We start from the raw sequence: 27,576 nt of genomic DNA, 5'->3' as shown, positions 1-27,576 counted from the left end.
GATGTCCCGTGGTGCTGCTGTCCCCGTTACAAGGGCCAGTTGCAGCCCGTGGCCGGGGTTTGTTTGCGGGCTGAATGTCCCTCTGTTAGGTAATGCTGTGCACAGCCTGGTAGTCTTCTGATTTATTTATATTTTTTTTTAATAATGCATTGTAGCTCCTCAGAAAAAAAAAGAGCTACTGTTCTCTCTGCTACACTACCCCTTGGTGAAATACCGTGAATGTTACGTTGAGTTTGAGTCACCGCTGCTTCTGAAAGGGATTTTCAGCTTGCAGACCGCTGGGCTGCTCCTGAGGAGGAGTAAAACCGAAGGGAGAGGACCCGGTGCTGGGAGCCGCGTACTCTGGCAAGACTCAGCGGAGCCGACAGCCCTGTGGAAAATCCATTTGCCAGAGTCCAATAGGAAACTGGGCTGGAGCAAAATGCGCAGGAGGTAAAAGGAGCCCAAACCAACAGATTTTAGAGAACAGAAGCTGTAAATAAATGGGGAGCATTTGCTGCGGTGGGGCGCAGGGCACGGCGCCAGACCGGGATCCACGCGGCCGCTCTGCGATTCTGCGGTCCCGAGCAAATACGATGTGAAATGGGGGGCTGCTTGAGGGGCCGTTCTCCTGCTTGGGGAAAGTATAATGGGAAAATAATGTTCAGTTCCGCTTTGGCTTTAAAAGCTGATCAGGACCTTATTTCTTCTGCCACCGCCTTTGGCTGCAGAGGGATTAAAAGGCATCCGTTGCCTCCCTTTTGCATGGCCACATTCCTTAATTTTTCCAGGGGAGTGGCAGTTCTTCGTCCTGCTCACTGTGTGTGTGTGAGGAGATTACAGCTGGGGGGAGGGGGGGGAATAATAAAATTGGGATATCCTCATGGAATTTTTTTTTCCTATGCCTGCTAAATGGATGCAGCAACTAGCTAATCCTCTCCTGGCTACTTGGAGTTCTGCGACTACTGTGCTGGCAGGAGCGCAGCAGCAGGACGCGGAAAGCAGAAGCAAGGCTTGCGGGAGGCTACTTGCCCTGAAAAGTCCGAGGGAGATGCTGAAGACCTTGGTGTACAACTTGCTCTTGGACTTGACTCTGTACCATTTCAGACTCCGTGGAGCATCCATCCCTTGGTGGCATCGCGGGCGCAGGCTGGCGTGGCAGAGGTGTAACGGCTGAGGGAGGGATGCCGGCGGGAGAGGCAGGACTGAAAGCCTCGAGCACGGAGGCATGTCCCCCGTGAAGGGGCTACCAGCCTGGCGGAGACCTGCAAAGCCGTGGTGGAGCGTGGAGAGCAAAATCCAGCCCTCTTGCTGCTCCTCTGCGTGGAGGAGCTGATGGGTGCTGGGCACGTGGTGGCCGCTGGAGGAGCATTAACGTTGTCGTGGGGTGGGGTTTTTTTTTGGTTCTTGTGGTGAGGCTTGTACACCAGTGCTTACAATCCCACCCTGAAGTCTTGGGCTTCCCAAGCTACGCGTGGCATCTCAGTCTCTTCTCCCTTCTAAGAATCTACCTCTGAGCCTAGAAACCATTCTGGCCTTTTTTTTTTTCCCCCACCCCTCCGGCACGTCTGCTTTGCGTACTTGCCTTTGCACAAACAGCCCTTTCTGAAGGCTGTGCGAAGGGTTGCCAAAAGGAGGGAAGTAATTTGAAGCAGTTCTAAAAAAGAAATGAGTCTTTATGCTTTGCTGGTCTCTGAATCCCGCTTGCTTGTATTAGATAAACTTAGTTTTGACAGTGTGGCTGGCTCAGTCTGGCAGGGGAAGTTGTATCCCGCTCGGCTCTCTAATATTGAGCTGCCTGGTTGGGGACAGGCTCGTGTCCTGCACTCAAGCTTCACGTCTGCAGCCCGAGAGGCTTCTTGTGCTCACCAGATTCCTGGGGTTTGCAAGTTGAGAGATGCAACTCTCTGCTCCTGCTTTCATGGTTTGCTTGTTGGTGTATTGGCAGTGATAGGTTTCTCCTGTTTCTGGTTATTATCACCTTGTTTTAGAGATTATAGCATGTATGTCTTATTTTGGAGAGGGTGAGTTAGCAAAAGCAAGTCCTGGGCTAGCGAGAGGATTTATTCTGGGATGTGCCATGGGGTTTTTGTGCTGCTTTCTAACCTGGCTGGGAGGAAACAGAAGCAAAAGCTGCAGTCTGGGATTTCTAAGCCCGGACCGTCTGTTCTGTAACCAAACAGCCCCATCCCAGAGATACCTGGGTTTGTTGTAGGGAAACCAGACCAGGCACTGCAAAATATTCAGCATCTTAAAACGCCTAGTTCTCAGCGTGTGACCTCCTGGCATGTTTTACCGAGTTGTTTTTTTTGTCTGCCCAGATCCCTCTGAAATCCTGCACGGGCTTTCTGCCCCAGTTCTGCGCTCCGGCAGGATGCAGCCGTCCCGCCTCGAGCCCGGGGTGACTTCGGTTGTGGCGCTTGGCTCTTCCCCCGAGGGTGGCTCCAGCCTACATTAATATGTGTGTTTTATGTAAGAAGTAACCTAGCACTAAACCTCTTCCTTTTTTTTTTTTTCCTTCTTTTTTTCTTTTTTTTTTGATCTAGTCTCCTGGCCTCTGAGCTGTGTGTTTGGAAGGGTGAGAACAGGTTTCCCATGTCATTAGAGGAACAAAAGCTAGAAACAAAGCCTAGGATGTTTTGGAGGGTGGAGGAAGAAACATATTCATTAAACAAATGAATGTGTTCATAGTAGAGCCTCTCTGCCGAAGCCTTTGAGCATTTAGGTAGCGACAGGAAATTTGGATCACTTGAGACAAATGCAAATTTGGATAAAACCATTTCAGAGTAACTTATGTTCCTGTTGATGCTTCCAAACCATCCTTGAAGTTTTGTTTCTTTAAATACATTTTTATGCTTCAGTGACAACAGTTGATGGACAGTTTGGAAGTAGTCATGGTTGACGTTTGAGAACGTGCTAAAACCAGGACCAAGCGAGACTCCTGGAGCCGTGGTGAGCGCAGAGGTCTTAAGACTGCTTACGGATAAGACGTGGAGCTGGTAGGGTTGGTCCAAAAAGGTCCTGTACCTGTGCTATTGTGTAGTACAGACCAGAGGAATTTCTACCGGCTTGTAAACACCCCCCACCCCCCGCCCCAAACTGCTGAGTGTGGGTAACCTGGGCTGGCAAAGACATCCTGGAGCTCGGCTCCATGCGGAGCTGCGGGGCTGGCTGGACTGAATTTTTCTGGTTTCTTGCGAGGGTGGGCAGGAACAGCCTGGGTCCTCAGGCTTTTTTGGCTACCAGCTCTTTAAAATAAGTTCTCTTTCTTCTTCCTGTTGAGTTTCGAGTGTTGGCAGGAAAGTCTTTTCCTTTGCACCCTCCCGACGCGTGTGGCTTTGGGAGGGAAACGCGGGAGACTTGCTCCTCTCTATCAACTTTGGGTTTCTTCTTGGTTCACGGTCGACTTGGAGACTTCTTCCTTTTCCCCTTCCAAAAAGGGAAAGTAATAGTTCGCTGGGGAGGGAATTCTCTCCTGTTCGTTATGTATTCACATCTATCTCCTCTGGTATTTCCTGCGCCTGCAGAAAGAGCCCGCTCACCCTGGGAGAGGCTGGTGAGCAGCAAGTGAATGCGTGAAGTGGTGAGGATGTCGTCTTCCTGGGAGGTAGGAGAGGAGGGGATTTGTTTCAAGGAAACAATCGGACTGCTGGGGCTTCTCTCGCTTGGCTTGTAGGTGATCCCTCTCCTGTTCCGGTTCTTTCAATACTTGCAGGCTGATGGAGACCCACGGGAGACTTAGTCCCCTTTTGCCTTACGTGTAGTAGACTTGATTATTTCTTCTGTAGCAGGGAGAGATGAGAATGAACCAGGATGAATCTTTTTCTTTGTCTCCTTCTCAGGAAGATGTCTCGATTCTTGGTTTTAGTTACTAAACTGATAGCAGAGGGCCCTGCTTGAAGCTTCCGGCACTGCAGTGACAGCAAGGACAGGTGAACGGATGTGGGAAGGACGTTGCAGAAAGCATCTTCTTCACTGAGCTTTGCTTATGGTGGACCTTTAAACAGAGACTTGACCGGACACAATCTGCCTGCTGATCTCCTCCTGGAGCTTCTGAAAAGGCTCGGAGAGCAACACGCTCACAGCAGCCCCGGATAAGTGCTGCCACTTGCGAAATAAATAACGCAGCTCTTGCACTGCTTACTCACAATTGACCATTGCTTCTCCCTGTAATGAGATCTGACCCCTTGAGGGTATTTTAAGGGTTAGTTAATTAGGTGTAATTGCAGCAGAATAGAAACCTGCTCTGGGGTTCTGCCTGCTTTCTGTAGTGCCAGATCCCTTAACAAATTACGGAGTCAGTTCCTCTAAACGATGCTGGAGCCAGTGTAATCCCGAGCTATTAGCCTTCCACTCAGCCTGCTTCTTTATGTCGATGAAGCCACAGAAGCGAAGCGCTGAAAAGGGTTTTCCCGGCTTTGGGATCCGTGTGACCATGGTTCAGATCACAGCAGCGTTCTGGGAAATACATTGCATGCAGCAACACGAAGTTAACGCTGGCGTTTGTCGGCATGTAAATGCTCTCTCAGCACCCGGCGTGGGGCGGATAGATGTGGTCTTAGCCCAGACAAATGCTGCATTAACGGGGATCAATTCATTTCAGCTGAGCACGTTGCAACCCATTGATTTAGCGACACCGCGATCTAAAGAGAACGGCTGTATAGGGACAGCTATGTCTTTGGCAAGTTGCACAGCTGCTCCGGTATTTGGCTGCAGGAGGTTCAGCAGGTCCAGCACATTTCCCAGAGATTAAAAAATGCAACTACTCTGACTTCTGTAATTAGCATTTAAAGTACTATTCTTTTTTTTTTTTTCTTGAAAGGATGAGCTTAGCCTGGAGAGACAAAGTGGGTTTTTACAAACAACTGAGTACGTTGGCTTGTACCCTTCGGTTAAATGGAGAGAGTAGAGTTGCTGCATCCATCTTTGCATAACCGTGAGAGATTTTTATATTGCATATGCTTGCTCTGTTCAATTCCTGCGTACCGCTTCAGGCCAAAGATCTGGTTAAATGTGAAGAGGAGAGCATCTGGCATGAGCCCTCTCCTGTACTTTAGAGTTTGGCTAGCTAAAAATCCCCTCTATCTGGCAGTTGTGCCCATGTGGTACTCTGCTTGAGTTCAGGGATTGTGTGACATTAAATACTGGTTCCCTCCCCCCCCCAAGATAAAAGATGCTCAGAGCAGATTTGGGGTTCTTGCAGACAGAAGAGGGTAGTCGGAGTTACGTGCAAGGTGCCTGGATTTATCGTGTCCTGTCTCGGTCGAACGAGCTTTGTGGGCTCCTGTATATCCAGAATTTGTCTGGACCTGGTTATTCAATATAAATGAGTTTCCTATGTCTAAAGCTCCAAGACTCCGCTGTATTTTAGGCTGCTTTTGGTCCTCTGTTTTGCTTGGTACTCCCCAGGTTGTGAGAAGGTGTGCTGGCTGGCAGGGGGCTGCTGCTGCTGTCCCATGTGTAGTCCCTGCTCGAGACCCTTCTCCCTGGCAGTACGAAGTGGGCAAACCCAGTGCTGCTGGACACGGCAGGGTGTCTGCAAACAGGTCCTTGTAAACCAGACCCTGCTACGATCCAAAGACTTCAAATGAGGTGGTTTGAGCAGCCTTTTTTTAAGGCCAAACAGAAGATAAAGGCTGGCTTTGGGCATGTTCGACGTAGCGTGGAGCCTTGCACCAAGCCGGGCAGAGATCCAAGCAGCAGAGTGTGCAGGCAGCAAAGGGGAGCGCGGTCCAGCTGGAGAAAGTGAAAAGTAGAGGCTGATAGAAAAAGCTTAGCGTTGGATTAAAAGCAAAGTTTTATTTTCTGTTTGTAATACTTCAGAGTCCATGTCCAAGCAGAACGTCCAGATGCACAGGGAACGACATCTGCATGAGCTGTGCTTAATCATGCAAAGCTGATTAAACAGCTACATAAATGTTTTGGAAACCTTTCTGGGCTGTTAACAGAGATGGCGAAAGGCTGTAGTTCCTCACTTCCCCTCACCGGGGGTCCTTGCTCGCGGAAGGGCTGGCTGCTTTCCTCCCTTGGGCTTTCCTCAGGGCACCGCGGGGAAACCGGCCCTTTGGAACGTGACGCTGGAGCGGCAGCTTGTCTGGTCCCGTGTTTAAATTTGACCGCAAAGGTCTGCCCGCTTCTTCTGGAGAGGAAGAGACAAGGGTAAGGTCCTTAAACCTATTAGGCTCCTGGAATATTCTATTGAGGAGAGAGACATTTCCTGTTGATAAATAGTTTGGGAAGAGGTGGTGGGACTGGTATGAGAGGTGGGGTGGTCTTTCCCTGCCTTGCAGCCTGCCGACATCTGCACGTTTGTGTCGAGGGGGCTCGTGTGCGCAGCCCGGCTCGCCGAGCCTGGCTGTCAGCGGCAGAGGGGCCGGTAACCGGAGCCGGCCGGGATTCACGCACGCGACCAAGTATTTTCTCTGCCCACCGCAACCTCGTTGCTGGAATGTCCGCCTGGGTACCCAACCCGCCCCCGTGCTGAGCGGTTGCTTTCAAAGCTCCAGTCTGAGGGCCTCAACGCTCGCTGTTTAGGCTAAACCTTTGCCTCTCTGTAGAAATAGTTTTTAATAAGAAATGCAAATGTGTCTTGAGCTGCTCAGAGGTTGCTGCTGCTTTTTCGCAGGAGTCCCCAGCCGGCGTTGGCTGCTGCCGTCAGGTCAAAGTATGGCAATGGGTTCCCTGGTGAAGGTCGTCTTCTGGCGGTTGTGTTGGTGGTTTGGGCTACCATCGAGTCCCAGCCAGCAATAAGTATGCTGTGTCACCCAGTCAGAATCTGGACTGGGCTTACTGGGTTTTGTGGACGTTTTCCTGGACGGGCTGGTCTGTCCCTGTTGATGGCTCAAGTGGACTCTTGGTGAGTCTCTGGCATGTTGTTCCTTATCTGGACAGGTCTCTTGTGTCTTTCTAACAGCTCTCTGGGTTCTTTTTGCACATAATCCATGTGGTTGGTCCCTTTGGGGGCCTGAGAGTAGAAGTCTTCTGTTAAGCAGAGCAGATCTTCACCCTCGCTCAGTTTCCCATGACTTACCTTGGCGCTTGTCCTATTACTCGGAAGACTGAGAGCACACATGGAATCCTTTCCAAGGAAAGGAGGGAGCAACTTCAAGGCAAAAGCATCTGTCTTTGCTTATCGCAGCATGCGTGAGACTGCAGGTGCGCACGTTCTTGGTGGGAACTGTAGCCTGCTTGCTGGCCTGCCTCGAGTATTTGGGCACAGTGTAGCAGGAATACATCATTATTGATTCCTTCTCTTTTGTCTCCTTTGGATTTGCTTCCAGAGCCTGTGCAGAGTAAAGCCGTACTGAAATGCTGCCTTATTACTCTCACTATGGTATCACCAAGTAAGTAGCTTATGGGGAGGACAAGACGTGGCCCTGGTTATGGCTAGGCTGGAAGCATCATCTGTATGACATAGCTCAGCTCCTACGGTTGTATGATCTGCCAGCTCTTCCTTGTGGGGTGCCTGACTGCTGTGGCCACTGGAAAACTCCCACCCTTGTTTCACCCCTGAAGAATTTCTTTTGGAAGCTGATTCAACCTCAGTCTCTGCCAGAATAGGAAGGAAAACTTCTGGCAGGCTCAGGGGTTACAAGGAGGGTGTCTGTTGGCCAGCACAGCCCTTGCTTAAAACAAGCTTAAAGAAGCACAGTGGATATTTTGTTCTGCTGAATCCATCTGCTACGTGGTGGAGACATAGAGCATCAAGAAGGTAAAGAGAAAAGGCCTGGAGCTTCCTTTCCTTTTCCTCCAACCTGCTTAACAGGGTTACTCGCAGCTGGGGAATCCCTCACCTCCTAGAAACTTTCATTGTGTAGCTGCCAAGCCTTCGTGTTAGTTTGAACTTAAGAGTTGTCACCGTTGGCTTAGGTGAGGCTCAAAATCACTTACTGGACCCATTTCACCGCATCGAAGCAAGGAAGCTCTTTTTGTGCCCCGCATCATGGGGAAGCTGTCAGCAGGCGGCACAGCAGCGTGGCATGGTGCTGGCATGGTGCTGGCATGGTGCTGGCATGGTGCTGGCATGGTGCTGGCATGGTGCTGGCGTGCTTGGTCGGAGGGGATGTTGGAGAAATCCCTTATAGACTTGTGCCAGGAGCTCGTTCCAGTCCAGGCTGTGCCCTGTCCCCGGCACAGGGGCGAGCGGGGCCCCTTCGGCAGTTCTCACCACCCGTTCTGCTTCTGCAGGCTTGTGTCTGTGCTCAGCTGAAGGTAGATTGACTTAAAGTAGTTTAAACCTCTCACTTTCCACCAGGATTTATATCAGCTATTTAAACCACGTCATCCTCTTGGACTCTCTAATGCTCTGTAGTTGTAGCTGCTCGCTCCTCTTTGGGAAGAGTTTATAAGCGGTTACAAACACATTAAACAAAACCTTTATTTTTAATATTTCTTGCTAGCCAAAAGAAGGAACCTCCCCGTGATTGTAGTTTATATCTGCCTGTGTTTAGCTTAACACTGGAGTCCGGTAGAGTGTTAACTTTTGCTTTTGTGCTAATAGGAGCGTGGTGTTAACTACTCCGCTCTTGCAGATTAGTCTTCAGCTAAAAGCAACAAATCTGTGACTTCAGAACTGCTGAGATTTGCTAATCTAAACCAGTTTGAGCTGTAATGCTTGGGGTTTTTTTTCCAACTGCCCTAATAAGGTAAGGTTTTTAGCCTAGTCAAAGTGATGAAATGGAGAAAACTGGCAGTTAGAACCCAGGAGCGAGGTGCTGGAGCTGGTTTTGGCCGTTCCCGATGCAGGCGGCGAGGTGCCGTGCCAGCCCGGGTGCGAACAAGACAGTGGTGGGCCTTGGGAAGGGGGTTCTTGGAGTAACGCCGGGACCTCTGTTTGGCACCGCTTAAGATCTTGATGTAGCCTGTCTTGAATAGCGTGTGCCGTTCTGGCCTTCATCTCCAAAAAGGATAGGGAGGCTGGAGAGGGTACAGAAAATGGGATTAAAAGGAGCGAGGGGCTGGAGCAGCTGCCTTGCAAGGGGAGGGTGGGCAGGCTGGCACCCCTCGGGGACGAGAGTGTGGGCCAGGGGGATCACGCTTGCATCTCGCCACATGCTGCAGTGGTATAACTGGCAGGCACTTGATGAAATAACAGAAAATAGGTGCAGAAAAGTTAAAAGAAGGTGCTCCTGTACACGACTTCTGGAGCTGGCAGCTGCAGAGGTGGTGGAGGCGGGTTCAGACGCTCGGCACTAAAGAGCCTGGGCAGGAATATCCCCCGCTCCGTCGCTGTGGGTGCTGGGAGATGCTGGGTGCTGTCCCACGGGAAGAAGCCTCTGCTCTCCCTGGACAGCTTCTCGCAGGGGTTGGGGGCACCAGATGACGTTCTTGTTTTCTGTGCAGTTGTGCTCATCTGAGTGTCAGTGGCCGCTCGCGCTCGGTCTGGTGATGGGAGCGTTGTCCCTGTTGGTTATTTAATGATCAGAGCTCTTTTTAAGCCTGGTCAGCAAACACAGGCACGTTCGGATCGGCACAGACATACCACCTTGGGCTTGAGCTTCATCAGTTGCGTGGCTTTTGTTTGTTTGCATCCGTAATATCAGGCTTGTGAAATATTATGAAACAGTTCCACTCACTTCCCCCTGCCCTCAGCTTAATTTAAATATAGGTGGCTTTTTTGCATAAACAAAATACTTGTCCGGCCGCTCCCTCTTGCACAAGCGCCGGCGTGGGAGAGGTGCCTTGCTGGGGCGTTGGTACGAGGGCTTGAAACCCTCCTCGGTCCCGAGAAGCTGCTCGTGCTGCAGCAGCGCTGTGAGCAGCCCTGCCTGCCTGTCCTGCGTGCCACCGTGGCCGGATCTTTACAGAAATTATACTTTATAGAGTGTGTCGTGATAATCACTTACAGGCTTATCAAGTCTGATTTAAATGTCATTTGCATTTGTGTTATCTATATACACAGATAACAAATTAAGCTACGGCTTTGGAACTCAAAGAAGCCGCTAGATGCGTTAACTGGAACCAACACATTCCTGAGAGTTATTTTTATTAGTCTAAAATACCTTTGTTTAATATACAAGAAGCCTGACTCATCCAAGTCAATGCGCGCTATGGGAGTTCAGCACTTCTGTTACCTATCGAAAAAATTTCCCCGGAAAACTGGGAAAGGTGCTTGTGTTGTCTTCTCCCCATTCGCGACGGTGTGAGCTGGCAGGCGGGCAGGCAAGCCTGGGTCACGCCGGGGCTCGGGGGGGGATCACGCCGGGGCTGGGGGGGGGGGGGTCACGCCAGGGCTCAGGGGGGGTCACGCCGGGGCTCGGGGGTTTGGCTCGCGGCACAGCCGAGGGGTTTGGATGGTCTCAGCCCTGTGGTTTCCTCTGCGCCGGCAGCGTGCTCACGGCTGCTGCGGGGTGGTGGGATGCTCAAAGCGGAGACATCTCCTGCCTTCCCCCACATCGTGTCAGAAACCACGTGGACACGTGGGTGAACAGCTCTGAGTGTCGCAGATGTGATTTTTCCTGTATAAACACAAGGGTTTAAGAAAAACAAAAAGGAAGCAAAGAAATTCCCCTGCTGATGTGTAATGAGTCAGGCAGCTCTGAGCACCATGGGATGTTAAGTCTCTGTTTAGATGCAAGGTTTCCTTCCCTGGAAAGAGAGATGTGGTGATTTACCATCTTTTTTTTTTCCCCAAGAACAAACCAAAACTGAAAGATTGCCCGAGTGAGTCAAAAGGCAACCAGTTGTGCTCATGAGAGCTGAACAAATCCAGCTCTGCGGCCTGCCTGAAGTCTTCCTCCTGTGCGTCAGCGGAGGAGGAGGAGGAGGAGGAGGAGGAGAGGTTGATGTGTTTGGCAGGGCGAGGGCAGCCTTTGAGTACGGAGCTAATTGTGTAATTCCCTCTTACACCCTGCTTCCTCCTGGGCTTGCTTCTCAGCTGAAGGCTGTGGCCGTAAAATACACGAAGGTGCCTCAGTGTCTCTTAAAATGAGGGTCTGCGGGTGTTTTGGGTTTTTTTTGTTTTTTTTTTTTTTAAAGCAGAAAAAATGTCCAATTGCTGCAGCTTGAGAAGCATCGGTGGCGTAAGGGGTTTTCTGAGGTGCAGGCTTGTGGCAGCCTGGAAGGAAGGAACCAAATACACCTTTTGGACTGTGGTTTTGCCCTCAAACTGTAGCCTGTTCAGTTTGCAGAGCCCGGATCATCCTTGCCAGGTCTCACAAGCGTCTCTTGCTCCGCGTGTGTGCCTGCTCCGGTGCCCGCATCCTCATCCTTGCTAGCTGATGTGATTCCTTCCCCCTTGGGCATTGTCTAATTGTGAAAATGTTTCAATTATATGGCCTAAATTTGTAACGGGGAGCAGTTCATTATCACTGAATCCTCTTAATTGGGCTCTCCTACTGGGCAGCCTATTACTGAGTTTTCCCAATTAAGATAGGACCTCTTTAAAAAACATAAAAATAAACAAATCCCTGGTGGAAAAGGACCACATTGCAAGAAATACTGCCTTAACTCGTGTTTCAAAACTAAAGCAATAGTTTCAGCACCAGCAAAATACTAATTACCCTTCCGTACTTATGTTCTCTTCAAGGAGAACGGCTGCAGTTTGGTGGCAGTTTAAGAAATTCACTGTCACTAGCTCAAATTTTTTTTTTTTTGTCTTAAGGAGGAAAAATTTGTCACGGGGTGTTTCTCTGGTGGAAGATGCTACGTCCTCAAAGAGCTCCGTGGGTAACACTGCTTTTGTGGTTGCAGGTAAAGGACCTAACTAAGTACCTCGATCCAAGCGGACTTGGAGTCATCAGCTTCGAAGATTTCCATCGGGGGATCAGAGCTATCAAAAATGGAGGTGAGTTTGCCACTGGTGCTGCGAGGGAGGACACGGAGACACCAGATTTAATGCCACAGGGGTTAACCAGGCTGAGAAGTTGCTTGGAGTTTCTGAAAGTCGCTGCTTCGCGTTGGGCGAAGAGGAAGGGGGAGAGGTTGAAATAATAGAGTTGAAAAAGGCAGTGGAGCAGTTGTGGTGGTGGTTGCGTGTTTTCCTGCTTATCAGGGAAGCTCCTTCCTAAATGTACATTGGAAACAGAAAAGCCATCGAGGGAAAATCCCTTTTAGTTCGGTGTCTGCTCTCACCTACGGTTTGGTGGGGGTTTGTCTTGGCTGACACGCCGCTGGAGATGTCTGTCTGCTGCAGAGCGTAACCTCTTCTGAATGCCGGGCACTAATGTGTTTACTTTCGCTCCAACTATTTGGAGGATCAAAGTGCTCGGATGATTTCTAGCAAGAAGCATGTTAAACAAGAGCTTTGAACTCTCTGACTGGCAGGTAGTATTGAAACAAGCCTGCGACTATCCCCACGTTGCTCTTGATGGGCTTGTTGAGAGTACTTCCAGAACGATAGCTTGGTGAAATGTGAAGTATCTTTCTCGGCTGGCTGGCATTTGAACTTCTTTGCTGAAGAAAAGATGTTTTTTCAATTTGGGTTTCCTCTCTAAATGACTGTTAGAGGGTCGTTTCAGGGCAAGCATGTTGTTAAGGGCAGGGTGTGAAAAATATTGGAAACCTCCTGCTGAGCAGATGTGATTTTTAGATGTGCGAAGATGAATTATCATACTTGCCCATTAATCAATTCTGTTCACAGCAGTGCTTATCTTGAACTTCAGCGTTGCTTTCATGCAGCAGCGAACGTGCACCACGTTGCCAGCCCTGCACGCTGGGCGCGCTTTTGAGCGCTGATAGAAGCAAAGATGTGAAAAGACCGATTATTCCTATGCAAACCGTGTTGTTTCATGAGTAGAAAACCCTCAAAGCAGAAGTGACTGCTGTTATTCTGTCGGTTGTCCATCCTTCCTCCTACCCCCAGCTTATTTGTGCTCAGGATTGTTGTGGTTTGTGGCAGCTCCGAAGTTTTCGTGGCTGGAGTAGCTCGACAGTGCAGCCGATTCCCAGCTCTCATGATGCAGGAGGAAATGCAGCATGCTATTAATTTGTAATAAATTGCTATTGGAGTAGAGCGTGTTTGTGAAAGCTCTGGCTTCTATTTCTCTTCAATAATTCATTGCTCTGGTATTGTGTTATATTAATTGAATGGAAAAAGCAGATCCGGACGAAGTTTTTAGGATCCCTATTTATTAAACTTGAAAGAGATTGATACGTATTTATTGCAGTGGTTAAGAAAGGCAGAGCTCTCTAACGTTGTATGGCATTAAACAGTTATAAAGGCAACCCAGGAGAGGGTACAGAGTCTCTTTTGAGTCTCGCCAGCTGAGCAGTTGCTCACATTGAAGCGATCTTGAGGATTTGCTGCTGCTGTCGAGCCAGTCAATATTGAGCCTTTCAAAGAAAGAAGAGGTTATGCTTGCTGCTGGGTGTCCCTTTTAATGAGGTTTTGTTAATTAGCAGGGCTTATTTTCAGCCAGAGATGGCTCTGTTGCATTTCTGGTACCCTGTAGTTCTTTGGTCAGTCACTGAAGTGAGACCTGATGCAAGCTCGTACCTCGCAGCGTCTGTCTCAACGCAGGGAAGGGTTTGTTTGGGAAGATGCTCTACTTCTCGTTCCCTCTCCCCTCTCGCTTGGAGACTCTCTGTAGGAGAATAGCTGTGACTTTACTTGAGCTCTTACGGTCTGGCTTGGCAAACTGAAGGTGCAGTTACAAAACTAGTAGGACTCGCGTAGTCAGCTGCTTTTCTTACAACTGCTTTCGTGTAGAGTTGGCCTTTACGCCCAGGGAGGATACTGAACTCCTCGGTCCTGTTCCTGTGCCAGCTGTTTGAGGTATGTTCCCGCTGCCTGAGGAACATGCTGATCTAGGACTCCTTGGACTTGCCTCCGCCTTCAGTGCGGAGCAAAACGCCGTTTAACCAGCATTGAAAGTTGTGATGCCACCTCTCCGCTGCCGTGAAACAATTCCGACCTCTTTGCTGCTGTAATCTTTGTCTGCCCAGGTAATGTGGACTGTGGAGGGGAAAGATGCTCGGAGATGCCGCTGGGACAGGTTCAGCTCCTCACAACCTACTATGTCCCAACCCTTCCTACTCATGGGGTGGGGTGGCTGCTGGGACGCCCTCGTCCTACCCCTGCTCTACGAAGCGTGGGGTTTGCCTGCTTTAAAAGTTGGCGTGAATGGTGCCTGGAGGACTGGCCGGTCCTGCAATACGTAAATAACAAAGCAGAGGGGGGAAACTGTGGAACAAACGGTGGTGCTGAGTCAGGGATGATAAATAACTCTGAAAAGTACAATTTTAGGGTCTTGTAAAACTTGAGAAGCTGGTAATGTAGTAGAGGCAGTAATGATACTGATTTGAAGGAGGGGAGTATGTTTTAGAGCACGCTTAAAGAAGCCAGGTGAGGTGTGTAATGCCTGGGGAGTCCACAGCCAGAGGAAGACCCGGTGCGCCTGGCTGCTGTCGGTGAGATCCGGTGTGACATCTTTCTAGTCTGCAGGGGACAAGAAATGGGGAACCAGTGTGACTGCTGCATTCATCGGGCTTAGAAGCTACAGCTTATTGGGGGATCTTCCCTGTAAGAAACAGGTACGAGGGATTGTACGCAAACCACGTCGACAGCACAGACCGGGAGCGAGGTCTCTGCCTACGTGTACGGCAAGGAGCTGAGCGTGGGACAGGGGATAGTGAGATGGAGTCTGTAATGTGAAGCCAAGATGCCTGGACCGAAGAGCAACTCTAGTCTGCTGCGTGTTGGAGGCAGGAGCTGCTGGAGCGGGAGTTAGCTGGCAAACACAAATCTGGGTTGTGTCAGACACAGCTGGATGCAAACAAACAGCAAGCGGATTCCTTCCTTTGTCAGGGTATTTAAGAACCCTTTATGCTTCGGACACCTGTATCTTCTAGAGGCCTCTCTGCGTCACAAAGGACATTATAATGTCTCTTCTTTGCAGCAGACCAATGCTCTTACTTGAACGCAAAAGCAGTAATGACCGAGTCGCATAATTCATGCATGTGCTCTGAACAGAAACATCTGTAACATCTGTGTCCCAAAGAAAAGCCTGCAGGGAATGGGCCCTGTGCGGTTCCCTCCTGCGTGCGGGGGGATTGCTGTTGGTGTCACTTCAAATAAGCACGGTGTCAGGCAGGGGAAGGTGCATCCCTGGAGCTCGCAGCCTCGTCCATCCCTTCTGCCCTGTGCATCGAGAGCAGACAGCGCATCCACTGAGAAATAGATGCGTTCCTGAGCTCAGAGGAGGGCTTGAGGATGGAAATAGTCAAATCCTTTTTCAGATGCTTCAACTGCAAGCTCTTTGGATTTGAGAAGATGGAAAATCCAGCTCCAGAGCCAACACCCAAACCTGGAAGCTATAACCGAGTTCCTGTTTGCAGGGACGGCAAGTCACTGGCAGGAGCGAGCGGGGGGGGCAGGACTGGGGGAGACCCCTGGCAATGCCAGCTTCGGGGGGGGCAGCCGATTCAGGAGTCGGCCGCCGTGCCGAACGAACGAGCCGCAGCTCAGCAGAGATACCCCCGTGGGGTTGGATCAGAGGCGTTCAGCAGGAGGAGCGCGTTCAGCTTACCAAAGGCATTTGACCGGTTTCCAAAGGACAGGCTGAAGGGAAAAGCGCGGAGCGAGGCAGGGCTGGGGCGGGTGCAGGTCAGGGTGTTGAATAGCAAATAAAGAGCTGGCCGGCGGTCAGGGCTTCGGGCGGGCTGGCTTGGGCAGCGCAGGCAGGCTGCTGCAAAGAGCCTGTGTGAAAGCACCGTGCCGTTGCTAATTGGCACTGGCAGCAGCGTGAACTCGAGTCGGTCGGAATCTTTGTGGGGCGGCACCGCTCGGTTCCCGCGAGCAGCGCTGGGAAGGTTTCGATGGGTGTATCCTCGGAGCAGAGGCTGCGGTTTCTGGTTGGTGTGCTCCTGGGAGCTGAATGTCGATTTGGGAATTTCCTGAAAGAAAAAAAGCACGTATCCAGCCCTCCCACTGGATGAATGCTGCGAGTGTTACATCTTAAAAGCTTACAATTGAGAGAGGGAACTGCACATCAGAGCTGAGTAATCAGCCCCGCGTTGCTCATCCCACGTGCGGGTCGTGCTCTGCAGCCTTGCTGCAAGGGGAGCAGCGACATTCCCTGCGGCTGCACCGACCGCTTGCTGATCCAGCGTCTCCGAGACGCCTGTGGATCTGATAGGGCTTAAATGACATCTCTGAGATCACGGCTCTGGGTGCCCGTGAACCACTTAGTGCTCGTATGAGCCTGCTAGATGGCACGCGGTGGCTCTAAATTAATTTCTGGAGAGCCAGGCTGGCTGCTGCCCTGGTGACACGGGTCTGCTCTGGCTCCGCAGAGCGTTTGAAGGTGCAGAGCGTGTTGGGTATCTGGCTCCGTCTGGTAACATAAACCACTGTTTGGTTTGTGTGTAGCTTTTTTCCTTTCCCCCCCTCTCTGTAGGATCTGCATTGCAGATGGCTTTTGCTACGCAAAATGAAAGCTTCCTTATACAGGGATAATTCCAGAAGCCAAAGCTTACATTCTCTTACACGCTCCCAATCCAGTAATTATTTCTGTGTTTGTGTGCATCTTCAGTGGTCTCTCTTCCAGACAATTGCTGGAAATCTGGCAATATTTGCAACAGGCTACTGCTGACCCCTAAGTGCACCTTCTCAGTGGGGGTACCCAGGCCCAATTTCATATTCCAGGTGGTTGCTTTTTAAAAGGAAAAGCTTCACTGAGGCTTAGCAGATGGAAGGAGAGCTTGTGTGCACGTTTGACTAAACGCGGTGAGTATCTGGCACTGGTATGAGCACTTCCTACGTTCTCATCGGATCTGCTGATCTCTCTATTCATGCAGCACTGCTGCAGTGAAGACTTTCCCACTGATCTTGCCTGTTCCTAACCCTGGCTAAAGCATCACCGATTAGGGACACAGCTCGTTTGATGGCTGAAGGTAGGACAGATGCCTCTTTGTGTTCAGCTGTCGTTCGGGGAACAGGGGCTCTCATGAATGGGAAATCAAGATTGATTCATGAGCAAGAATAAAATCAAAATTGCTCTGATTGTAATCTGCATTTTTTTTGCATCTTGTTCTGCTCTGGCGCATATATATATATATACACACACACACGTATGTGCTATATGTACTGCTTGTCGGGATAAGGAGTTTATGAAGATGAGTGTTAATTCTGCTCCTGAAAGGAGTAAAGACTTAAATGTCGCCTTAAAATTTATATATACACCCGGAAAAAACAAATCCACCCTGCTGTTCTTTGTAGGCCAGAGTTTTCCTCGTCCCTGTAGTGCAGCGGGATGCTCGTAGCATCATTACTGTGCTTGTTAAGTTTGTAGTCCACGTGCTCATCGTCTGTGACCCCTTCTGCTAGGGACAGAAGCAGCCAACCAAGCCTTTTCTTGGAAGTACTGAACTTGGGGTTCTTTTTCTCTTGAAATAGTGGTATTTAAACACTTGTCTTGAAAAACGTTGGGCCTGCCCATGAAAAAGCGTGAGGGTTGTCAGTGGAGCCTGTGTGACTCTCCCCACTCGCAGGGGATGGGGAATTAGGGGTGTACGCGCTAGTCCGTGCTGGAGGTGAGCTGCTGTGGTGGCATCCGCATCTGGGCAAAGTGGCCCGAGGTCTCTGTCCGGCCCGGCCCTGCGGAGGCACCTCTGACAGGAGGGGGTTGGGTGTATCTGGGGGCACAGAGGCACTCTCCTGTGAAAGGCTGGTGCTCAGGGCATGGGGGGATAAGGGTGGGACAGAGCTCCTCTGCACGGAGGCACAAGCAGACGGAGAACTGAGTCCAGCCCAGCTTTCATCCCCAGAGGCCGTTCCTGGGTGAGGGGGACACACGGGAGAAAGCCTTGGGGCAGGCGGCACTGCGGTGTTTGCTCTGTCCCTCCAGCCCACATCCCGCTATGTCTTTGGAGAAGAAAAGTCTCAGTCTTCCGCTCCCGGGAGCCCCAAAACGCCGCACAGCGTGTGCAGCTGCTCGCCCAGCCTCAAAGGGGATGCTTCCTCAGATGCGTTACCAAATTCTTTGCTACCACGCCCCTTGAAGGAAGGGCACAGCCGTACCACTTGGACATGTGGTATATACCTTCGCAAACGTAGCTTTGTTCTCCATCCTTGTTTTTTAATGGCTCTGGTATTGCTGCCGTTGAGCCAACTGCAGGCTGTGTGGCTGGGGGTGAGGATGCTCCTCGGCTCGCTCGCAGCCGGCGTGGGGCAGGGAGCAGCTTTGCTACCTCCGTGAGAGCAGCGGAGAGGTGGGGGGGTCAGCGCGTGGCACTCCTGATAACACGTGCTTATCCTCTGGTTTGGATTTTCACGCTGGAAAGGATAACTCCAAACTGGCTCAACTGGGAGGAGGGATGTTTAGTACTTAAAAGCAAAACCAGGAACAAAAACACCACCTGCAAAACTATTTATCACCAGCCGTGCAGCTGCCAGGATTCAGCAAGGTTAACTCTATCTGCAAACTTTCTGGGCATTAGCATAAGCAGGGAGATTTGGGGAGGCACGGAGCGGGGTGAAACCCGTCCCGCTGCCGAGCTCGGGAGCAGCAGTGAGCAGAACCGCACAGCCCACATCGCCCTCAAGCTCTTTTAAATCGCTATTTATTTCTGCAATAATATGCTAGGGAAGGGACTTGGATGCCGATGGGGTGGGGGAGGACTTCTGGCTCACCGTAGCTTTGTGTGGTTTGCGTTTCTCTCAATTTATGTAAAAAATTGGGTCTATTCATTTTTGTAACTTGGCAGCTGGGTGAAGCGTTACATCAGGGATGAAGCTGGCCTGCTCCACGCATGCCGTGCCTGAGCAGGGAGCGCGTCTTCCCAAAACCAGCCTGGCAGATGACATACTGCATTGACCTACTTTCGGGAGATGCGCAGAAGTGTTGGAGAAACTGTGTCCGGAGGCCTGGGATGAGAACGGCGGGGAATTACTCAAACGTGCTGCTCTAAGACTGCCGTTAAGGCTCAGCAGCCCTCGGGGTCCCGGGGAATGGGAGATCGGCACGAGCGTCGCTCCCGTTCTGAGAATTTTTTTTCTTCATGAATACTTTGAAGCGTACGCCAGAGAAATCTTGCTGCGTCTGGTCGCCGTCGCGGAGCGTAACAGGCTGCGGGTCCAAAATACACACGCGGTCCGAGGGAAGCGTAGTTCGCAGCACTGCGGAGCTGCTGACCCGTGATTAAACGCCCAAAGCAACACCGTTGGTACGCAGTTCCTTGCGAGGGGAAAGCATCACTGCGTAGCCAGATCTCTTGCAGATCACAGCAAGTGACAGTGTGGAAAGGGGTTTCCCCGTGTCCTGATGAAGTAAAGGAAACTGGTGGTGGCTGCTTAGACCCTCAGACCGTCACCCAAGCCTGATAAAGGCAAGCTGGGCTGAGTTTAAATTGCAAAGGAAAGACTTAAGTTTGCTAGCCAGGAGAAAATTAATGTCTCTGGCAAAGGAGAAGAAAAACCACTGCAGGGACTACCTGTTTTCTTGGGGAGATGGTCAACGTAAAAATAGAGCAGTGTTTTATTGGAGCAATTGTTAGCACGCTCTTCTACGGAGATGATGACTAAAAAGAAAACAAAGGCAACTTCTGTTTAAAAAATAGACATCTCTCATCATCCATCTGCTGTCTCAGTATTTCTCCATCATATGGTTTATTTTCTGTGTCGGGAGTCCGCTGTTTTGTTCCACATCTGTTGCCGCTAATACTTTTGGGAGACGGGGTTTGCCTGCGGTTTGGGGCGTGCGTGGGAGGAGGCTGGGCTGGTGGCTCCAGATGGGTGGTGGTGGTTTCGGTCCTGCCTTGTTTTTATTTCTCTGGTTTGGATGTTGGCTCCGGAGTGAGGGATTATTAATGCTCGGCTCAACCCGGGAAGCTGGGGAATGTCTCCTCCATCCTCATCAGAAGCCTCCAGCCGGAGATCAGGTAAGGGTTGGCTTCCCGAGCTTAGGGAAAGGAAAGTAAGAACCTTGTGCTCCTGCCTCTGCACCAGCAAGCAAGCCGGAGCCATCAGACCATTTCTCATTAGGAATCCAGTCAATCTGGTGTTATTAACGAAGGGATAATTACTCACCTACTGACTTCTGCTCCTCCGAGAGCCCTGAAGGCTTGTGACTGCGCGGTGAGTGTACCCTTGTGACACTGTGACAGATTGATGTGACAAAAGCTTGTTTCTTCTGAGCGTTTCGCGGTCTCGCTCTTAGACGGGAGAGGCTGCGTGTGGTGTGGCTTTGCTGGGAAATCGGTCCTGATTGCAGAGCTGCTGGGTTGAGCTGCGATGGGCGAGCAGCAGGTGGGCCGGCTCCGCTGGGCATCCCTCACGTCAAGAGAAACCTTTCCCCGTGTTCTGACTAACCGCGGCTCGCCTCTTCATCTGTCCCGGCAGTCTCTTGGGTTGGCGCTTGCGTCCCTCAGATGTCTTTCTCCTTGATGACCTTCTGGTCTTTGCCGAGCGCGTACAGTCCGACCGCTCCTGTAAATCTGTTTAGCTACTGGGCAGCTTATTTCTCCTTTGGATAGGAAAGCCTCCTGCTAACGAGGTGACCAGTGCCGAATTCACCGATTCGAGGTTCGCAGGACTGCGGTGAAGGACTGCTGTCGCCCGTCGCGCACGGCTGGGCGGCTTTGCTCCCTGCCGCTCTTGCGACTTCGAGAGCGGAGTCGTGCCAAGCCAGCGACTCGCGTTTTCCCATCGCTTCTCCGCTTGCTTGTTGTTAAAGCCCGTTTTGATTCACGTGTAGTTTTATTAATGCAGTCAACAGAGAGAGGTCAGCAGAGATAATGTGGCACCTTCTAATGCAAATGTTCCTGTTGACATTGCCTGGTTCCTACCACCTCATGTTTGTAACCTCTCAGCCCCTCAGTTCACTTCTCCAAGATCTCGTGCTCTGGATTGAAAAGGTCTAACGCTTCCGATACAGTCACGTTCCTCCTTCCTTCTGCAAGAGAGCAGTCAGGCACAAATAATGGCGGTGGATTCTCTTCTAGCCAACAAAACGTTACCAAAACCTTTGAAAACTGTCCGAATGAGTTTTATTAAAAGTTCCTATCCCTAGTAACGAAGTCAGTAACGAAGTCAGCTTTGAATGAAGCGCCGCTGATGCCTGCCGGTGTCCGCATTGCACAGTTTGTGGGTTTGGAGTGCTGCATGAAGTCATTGGTTTGCATTGTCTCGTTAACGGCAGGAAGGGAGGGCTCTCAACCTGTGCGACGTCTCGGACACCTTCCTCCTTGCTTTGGGGACTCTCATGCTGGAAAAAAGATTAAAACCCAATCTTACAGGCCCCTTCTCCATTACTTTTTTTGTTTCTTTGGGCAATGTTTCTTTTACGGAAGACAGATGGAGCAAAAGCACTTTAAAAAGTACAGCTCCCTTCTCCTCCAGTGGCGCGTGAGGGATGGTTTGGGGCATTTTAGAAGGGATTTTTTGGCGATGTTGAGTGAGGGGGAGAAACGGGGAAGGGTATTCAATCATGTGAGCCTTCAGGAGCACTTTCCTGTTAGTCTGCATCACTTTCAGGGGACTTTGGAGGACGAGGACTCCAAACTGCTCTGCTGTGGCCAGCAGCAGGAGGGCAAACTGACTGCTTGACACCCACTGGAACAGACAGGAGATCTTTGAGCAACACAGCCATCACTTCTAAGAGATGGCTCAGAGCCGTGAAATGCCATGTTGGGAAGAATTCTTCCTGCAGGTTTAGGTAGTTTAGTGTCTCTTCTCTTGTGTATTTTCTTTGTCCAATTTCCCCCCAAAGTCAGGCTGAGCTCTGGTTGAGACCTGGCCTCTGATCTCAGCCTTGCTCACTTTAGTAAAAACTAAACCAAGTTATTTCTAATGGTTTTGCGACCTCCTTTTGGAGGTCAGAGCCTTGGCTGGAGGAGAAGGTGTCTGTGCAGTTGTTGGCCAGCCTTGCAGTTCACCCGTAGACCCATGTGTTGCCCGAAGGCAGGTGGGAGGTTCTGATCCAAATCACTTGCCAGGGCTTGGTGATCGCTTGGAAAAGGCTTTGCAGTAATTGTCCTCAAATTGTGGTATGGCTAGTGGGGGGACAGAATAGCTGATGACCATACAAATGTCTGCATGTTGTGATTTGCAAGTGCTTGCAGGCGTTGGAAGGATTCTTTTAACGCTCGCATCCAGGCCATGGGTTCTTCTGCAGGCAAGCCGTGCCTAGATTCACACAGGCATTGCACTGATAATGATATTTAGCTACGCTCGAAGGTAAGTACATCGCAAGCCTTTCTCAGGAACAGGAGTGGAAGCTACGACCTGGGGAGGATTGGGCTGGTTGTGACTGTTCGCTTGATGTCTCCATGTGGGAGCTTTGAGCTGGAGCCGGTGTGGAAGGCTGAAGTGCTTCATGGTGGGACGGTGCTCCGGCTGATGTGGGTGGCCTGAGAAACGGCTTTGTTCCTGCCGATGTTACCTGGGATGTCAAAAGCTCTGGTGCACGTGGGCTCCCGAGCCGGGGTTCTCTTCACTTTTATTTTGCTGGTGGTGCTGTCTTATCTAAGAGATGCCACTTGTCTTCTGCGTGCTCCTACCCCAATCAGGCTGGATGCAGAGCGTCTGGAAGAGTTTCTACTTCAGTGTACTCAAACGCTTGACCAGGGACCGGCCGCTGGATGTCCCGAAGGTTGCGTCCACATTGAGCGTACTCTGGGGAGCTGAGTGAGGGTGTTCTGTTCTTTGCGTAGTTGCGTGCGCTCTTTCAAGAGGTTCTGCCTCAGCCTCTTCCCAGAACAGGGAGTAAAGCTGTTGGCTGCAAAATCCAGCTAAGTTTCCTGAAATACAGAGTTGTTGAAAGTAGAAGCTGGAGTGAAGGAGGTAGAGGACATCAGGAGGTTTCCTCACCAGGGCAGCTTGTGCTGTTTTGGAGGCTCAGTCTCTGGCCATTTCTGCTGGTACGTCACGAAGTGGCTCTGAACTGCTTGCTGGTGGCCATGAGCCTGCTCCTTGTTTTCCGCACCTCCAGCAGTGAACCTTTGTTCCAGGCTGACGCAAGTCTGGAGGAATTTGAGCTGGGCTTGATGACTAGCGCACACTGAAGACGGCTCAAATTGCTGAGAAAATTAAAAACGAGGACTTGTATGTTAACTCAATACCAAATCCCACGTGTTAGCGGTGGCTTCGTCTCTGATCCATCCGTGTCGCCATGTCACGATGCTCACCTTGTTTCCGAGATGAAGGCAGCTAGATTTATGCTTCCAAAGCGCTTGGATACCATGAAGTTACTTCTTTTCGTTATGTCTTTAGATGGTGTGTCTAAACAAAGCTTGAGGGCCTGCACTGTATGAAGAGGATCAAAAGGAATGCGCGATAAGTACCAATCCGTGAGCAATGATATTCAAGGAATGAAGGACTGCTAAAGCGCATTAGCTCAGGGGGTCTCAGATGAGGGTTGTGTAAGCGACCTTAATTCTGACACTGCCTCCTTGGGAGCCTGAGCTTGCCGCTCGGTTATTCCCTTGGTGTAATTTTTGGTTCTAAATTGATAGTCTTCAGTAAGCGCTCCTGGGCCATAGCCTCACCTCTGGAGGAGTCGGCAGGGAAAGGAGATAGCAGGAAGCTGCTCTTTCCAGCTCTGATCAGTGCTACCACTTCGCGTGTGAGCATCAGATTATAAACCTACTCCTGGATCGCTTACGGAAAGCTCAGTAAGGGAGGTCAGTTTGTATCAGTTGTCCTCTCTTAAGCCAACCATAACTTCGTCTTTCCTGTTTTCTGGGGGGGGTCGGTTCTGTTTTGTGGCATTCGTGCGGGTTCCTAGCCTTATTCCTGCAGTGAATAATTCAGGTCTGTTAGCTGCACGTAACCCATACTGTTTGAATCGCTTGGAGTTTGTGGCTCTGTGGCTTGCAGCAGTACGTACAGTGTGTGTTGGCAGATGACTTAAATACTTCTGAAAGGCTCTGTTTTTCTAGGTCGTTCCTATATGAAGCCGATAAAACTGGCTCTGTTTCTGACCTGCGTGTCACTACCGTACCCACAGCTCTTCACTCAAGGTGCCTTTTTACTAAAATCCTGTCTTCTCAAAGCAGTTTTTAGAATCTATTTCAGGAGCCTTCTGTACCCCGCCACTTCTGTTCCCACAGCTCTGTTGCGTTTCTTGAAAAGCCCAGGTTACTATTGCACGTCCGAGGCCTTTTGAAGCACAGCGATTTTTTTTTTTTCCTGTCAGCACGATGAGACGGCGGAGGGTTGCGTCTCTGGCCGCTGCAAGAGCTCGGCACGCGTTCACCCCCACGAAGAGCCCGGGACCTGTCCTGCTTGTTCCCTAGCTGCACGTATGCCGTACGTCCAGGAGAAATCTCCGTGTGGCTGGCCGTGTCTCTGCTCTTCCGAGGTGGCCAGTGGCTCTAGAGGCTGGATGGAGGTTGCCCTTGGCTTGCGGTCTGCATGAAAGACAAGATGTGCTTGGACAGAGACGGTCCTCGTCAGAAACTTTACATAGCAGTGTTTGGGCAGTGATTTTTTTTTTTTTTTTTTTTTGAAACTCTGGGAGGAATGAGGACATCTTAAGAAGAGAGGGAGCTGCAGGATTTAGTGCAGAGGCATGGGAAAGCAGAAAATCCAATGCGTGGGGGGGGAAAAGAAAGCGCTGAGGCTGACTGGACTTGCAGCAGAGCTTGTATGAAAGCAAATCTCCATCTCCTGAGTGGTGGGGTTGGTGCGATGATCTTCTCAGTGGGGTTTGAATGGGCACGTGCTGAGCAACAGGAAGCTTCAAGGCAGGGATGGGAGAAGGTGTCAAAGGGATGCTGCAGATGCCTCGCAGGAGACTTAATGTGCTCTTCACATCTTCTTGTTTCCTTCCAAAATCACCTTAGCTTCACTGGATGGTGTGGTACGTGTGCCTGGTCTTACTGGGTGCAAGTACTTGTGTAAATTCTACATCAGCCACGTTACCCTGGTAAAACTCTGCTGCCACAAGAATTCCACTGAAGCTTTATCCAGATGCCTGGTACCCTGCCCGCGTATTCCGGTCAAATAAATCAGTGCAATTACTTTGGGCAAAAGACATAGCATATAGCTTATAGCCTCTTTGCAGGGGGACTGCTGGGCAGTAAGGTTCCATCTAGGGTCTCTTGGAGCCTGATTTTTTTAGCTTTGAGATTTTTGACTGTGTGTGGCGGATGTAACGGGATTAAGCAGCAGGAGTGATGGATAGAGCTGAAACCACAGGAGAAGCTGGTCGTGGACAGTCAGGTGTGAGGACCGACAGCAGTCCCTAATGATGTTTGCATCTCTGGGCAAAACTGTGATTTTTTTGAGCAGTGTTGGAAAGAGATGACTCCAAGTGTGCTGACCACATCAGCTCTCAAAGAGGAGGAAGGAAAGAGCTCAAGTGAAATCAGGGATGGGTGTAAGAGATGAAAGTATGCTTTTGGTGCAAGGGGGATGGAGAAGGGGATGCGAAGGCTGGTAGGACATCACCTGGGATTTGGCTTTGAGGTCCAAGCAGGGGAGAGCAGAGGGAATCTGAGCCTTTGTGCTCACCATGTGCTGCTGGAGCAGGGTTGTGCGATGCTACTGCTCGTGGCCCACGGCCATCCTCCTGGGCCGTGGTGTGGTGGGGGAGAAGAGCTAGCAGAGCCCTCCGACTCTCACCACAAGCCTCTTTCTGCACCTTGGAGGATGGTGCTCTTCACGTAGGGAGTGCCAGTGGAGCAGCAAAGGTCTCTAGGGGTTTCTTTTGGCTCTTTTGGACAGGAATTTGAAAGCTTAATGCAGCCTATTGTGCTAGAAGACTTGCAGGCAAACTCTCCATGGCAACTCTCCCTATACACAAAGCACCATATGGCTTTTTCAGAGGGGGAGGGAATGGATCGAGCTGAAAAGTCAACCTTTGTTTGTGGTGGTGTTTGTCTTTGCTCTCTGACGTGGAGCATGGGGTGGTGGAAACAGAGAGTGCTGTCTCCTGGGCATGGCTTCTGCTGGCCACGCCGCCAGCAAGGGTGCAGGTGACCTCTCAAATGGTCTTGCCTTGCATTTTGCAGTAGAGCTTGCTGTGAAAATAAGCCCTGCCTATGCAGAGACCCCCTCTTTGGGCCACACGCTCTGCGGACGGGTGGAGCACCCAGTCTCACATTCACCCCTACACCAAGAAACGCCCGAAGCGCTGGGAGGGCTCCGGGAGCTCTTGATTTGGGCAAGAGCCGCACTGGAGGCAGCTGATGGGGGGGAGCTGTTTGTGCGTTGTCAGCCCACGCCGTATGCCCCCGCTTCCGAAGGGAACTGGAAGCCTTCGCTTGATTATAAATCCTCCCTTTTCAAGTCCCTTTGGAAGGAATGAGCTGAATAAATATCGTTATCTGTGCTGGAGAAAACCGGGAAGCTTTTGTGCGTCTATTTGGAGGGGGAGGAAAAAGAATTATGCAGGGATAAGCAGAAAGGAGCAGCCTGTGCCTGGTTCCAGCACCTTCAGGGTGCTGTGTGGTTCCCGGGGATGCTGTGGGGTGCTGGAGATGGCCTTGCAGGGTGGCCACCAGCAAGGCTGGCTGGGTTGCCCGGCTGTGCCGGCAGAGGTGGGATTAGGCGGCTGGAAGCACCGGCAGCTGCCGGCTGGAGTCCCCACCATCGGCTGGGGGATTCAGATGTGCTGGAGGTGAAGCATTTGTGCCGTGCTGGGAGGCTGCGGAGAGCAGAGCTGTCACTGGGGCTCGCGCTGGGTGGGATGTATCACGGGGCAGAGCCCTGGCCGGGCACAGGACCCAGGCACTGCGCCTGCAGCGTGTGTCCCGGTGAGCTGATCGGGCTGTGTGGATGCTGCCGTGCACATCGCAGCCACCTCTCTGGAGATGGCCACTGCCACCTGTAGTCAGCAAGAGACGTGGCTGGCTGTCCCCTCTGTTTCGATGATGATGTGACGGGGGTTGCCTTTCAGGAGCACTGTTTGGTTTGCCCAGAAGTGGGCAGAGGCTCCTCTTGGTGAGACCCCCCTCTCGGGTGCTCCCGTGGCTTTGCAGCCAGCAGATCGCTGTCCCCGTCCCCTCGGTCCTCCCCGCTGTCAGCAAGGAGGCTCTGACATTTTGCAATAGGGACAACTCACGGGGCAACACCTGATTGTAGGCTCAGACCCAGGGGTGGAGCTGTGCAGGTGGGGACAGGGTAACACTTGAGGAGAGCAGGAATACTGTCTTAAGATCCTTCAGTGCTAAACCATTAGTTAAAGTAGGAGGTGACCCAAGGCTGCCTTGCCTTGAGCACCGTGCTCGGGCAGCAGCGTTGTCACGTGCGTCTCGCTGCCTTGCTCAGGGTGACACACGGGAGCCCCCGGGAGCTGGCAGCACAGCTCATGGCAGCGCTGCTGGGATATTGAAGTCATAAATTGCGAACAAGAGCACCTTTCATCCACTGATGCCGTGACCCTGCCGTGTGCTTTCTGTAGAGCACGGCGTCGTGTGCTGGTTTCTGGAGAAGCGATGTGGCTTATTCCTGGTTTTGATTTACAGTCAAACCCCTGAGAGCCCCAGACCCAGCTTGGGGAGAGCTCGTTTCTCAGTGCCACGTGCTCAGCATCTCCCACCCGATGGACATACCCCTTGGTTTGGTTGCTCCAGTATCTCCTGGGGTCCTGACTTTTGCATTTAATGGTCGGCTGAAGGAGGCACCGGGGAGGGCGTTTGGGTGGGAGGGCTGTTGCTGCAAGCTTGGCTCCTTGCTCTGTCCTGTGCCCTGATCCCTTGAATTCGTACTAGATG

The 27,576-nt window shown here is 51.1% G+C and overlaps 1 protein-coding gene across 4 annotated transcripts in view; it reads left to right on the top strand.

Annotated features, from left to right (window-relative positions):
- The window catches only part of RAB11FIP3 (RAB11 family interacting protein 3), a 77,035-nt gene that overhangs the window by 9,544 nt on the left and 39,915 nt on the right, over window positions 1-27,576 (top strand). For all 4 annotated transcript variants that reach the window (XM_075767132.1, XM_075767134.1, XM_075767133.1 and 1 more), the window contains one exon: window positions 11,671-11,764. In XM_075767132.1, the coding sequence (XP_075623247.1) occupies window positions 11,671-11,764 (94 nt within the window). Of the gene's footprint in view, window positions 1-11,670; window positions 11,765-27,576 lie in introns of those variants that run through there.

Source organism: Balearica regulorum, chromosome 15, assembly GCF_011004875.1.
Source record: "Balearica regulorum gibbericeps isolate bBalReg1 chromosome 15, bBalReg1.pri, whole genome shotgun sequence".
NCBI lineage: Eukaryota > Metazoa > Chordata > Aves > Gruiformes > Gruidae > Balearica > Balearica regulorum.
The sequence above is the reverse complement of the archived record's forward strand: the minus strand, read 5'-3'. Positions and strand labels throughout refer to the sequence as shown.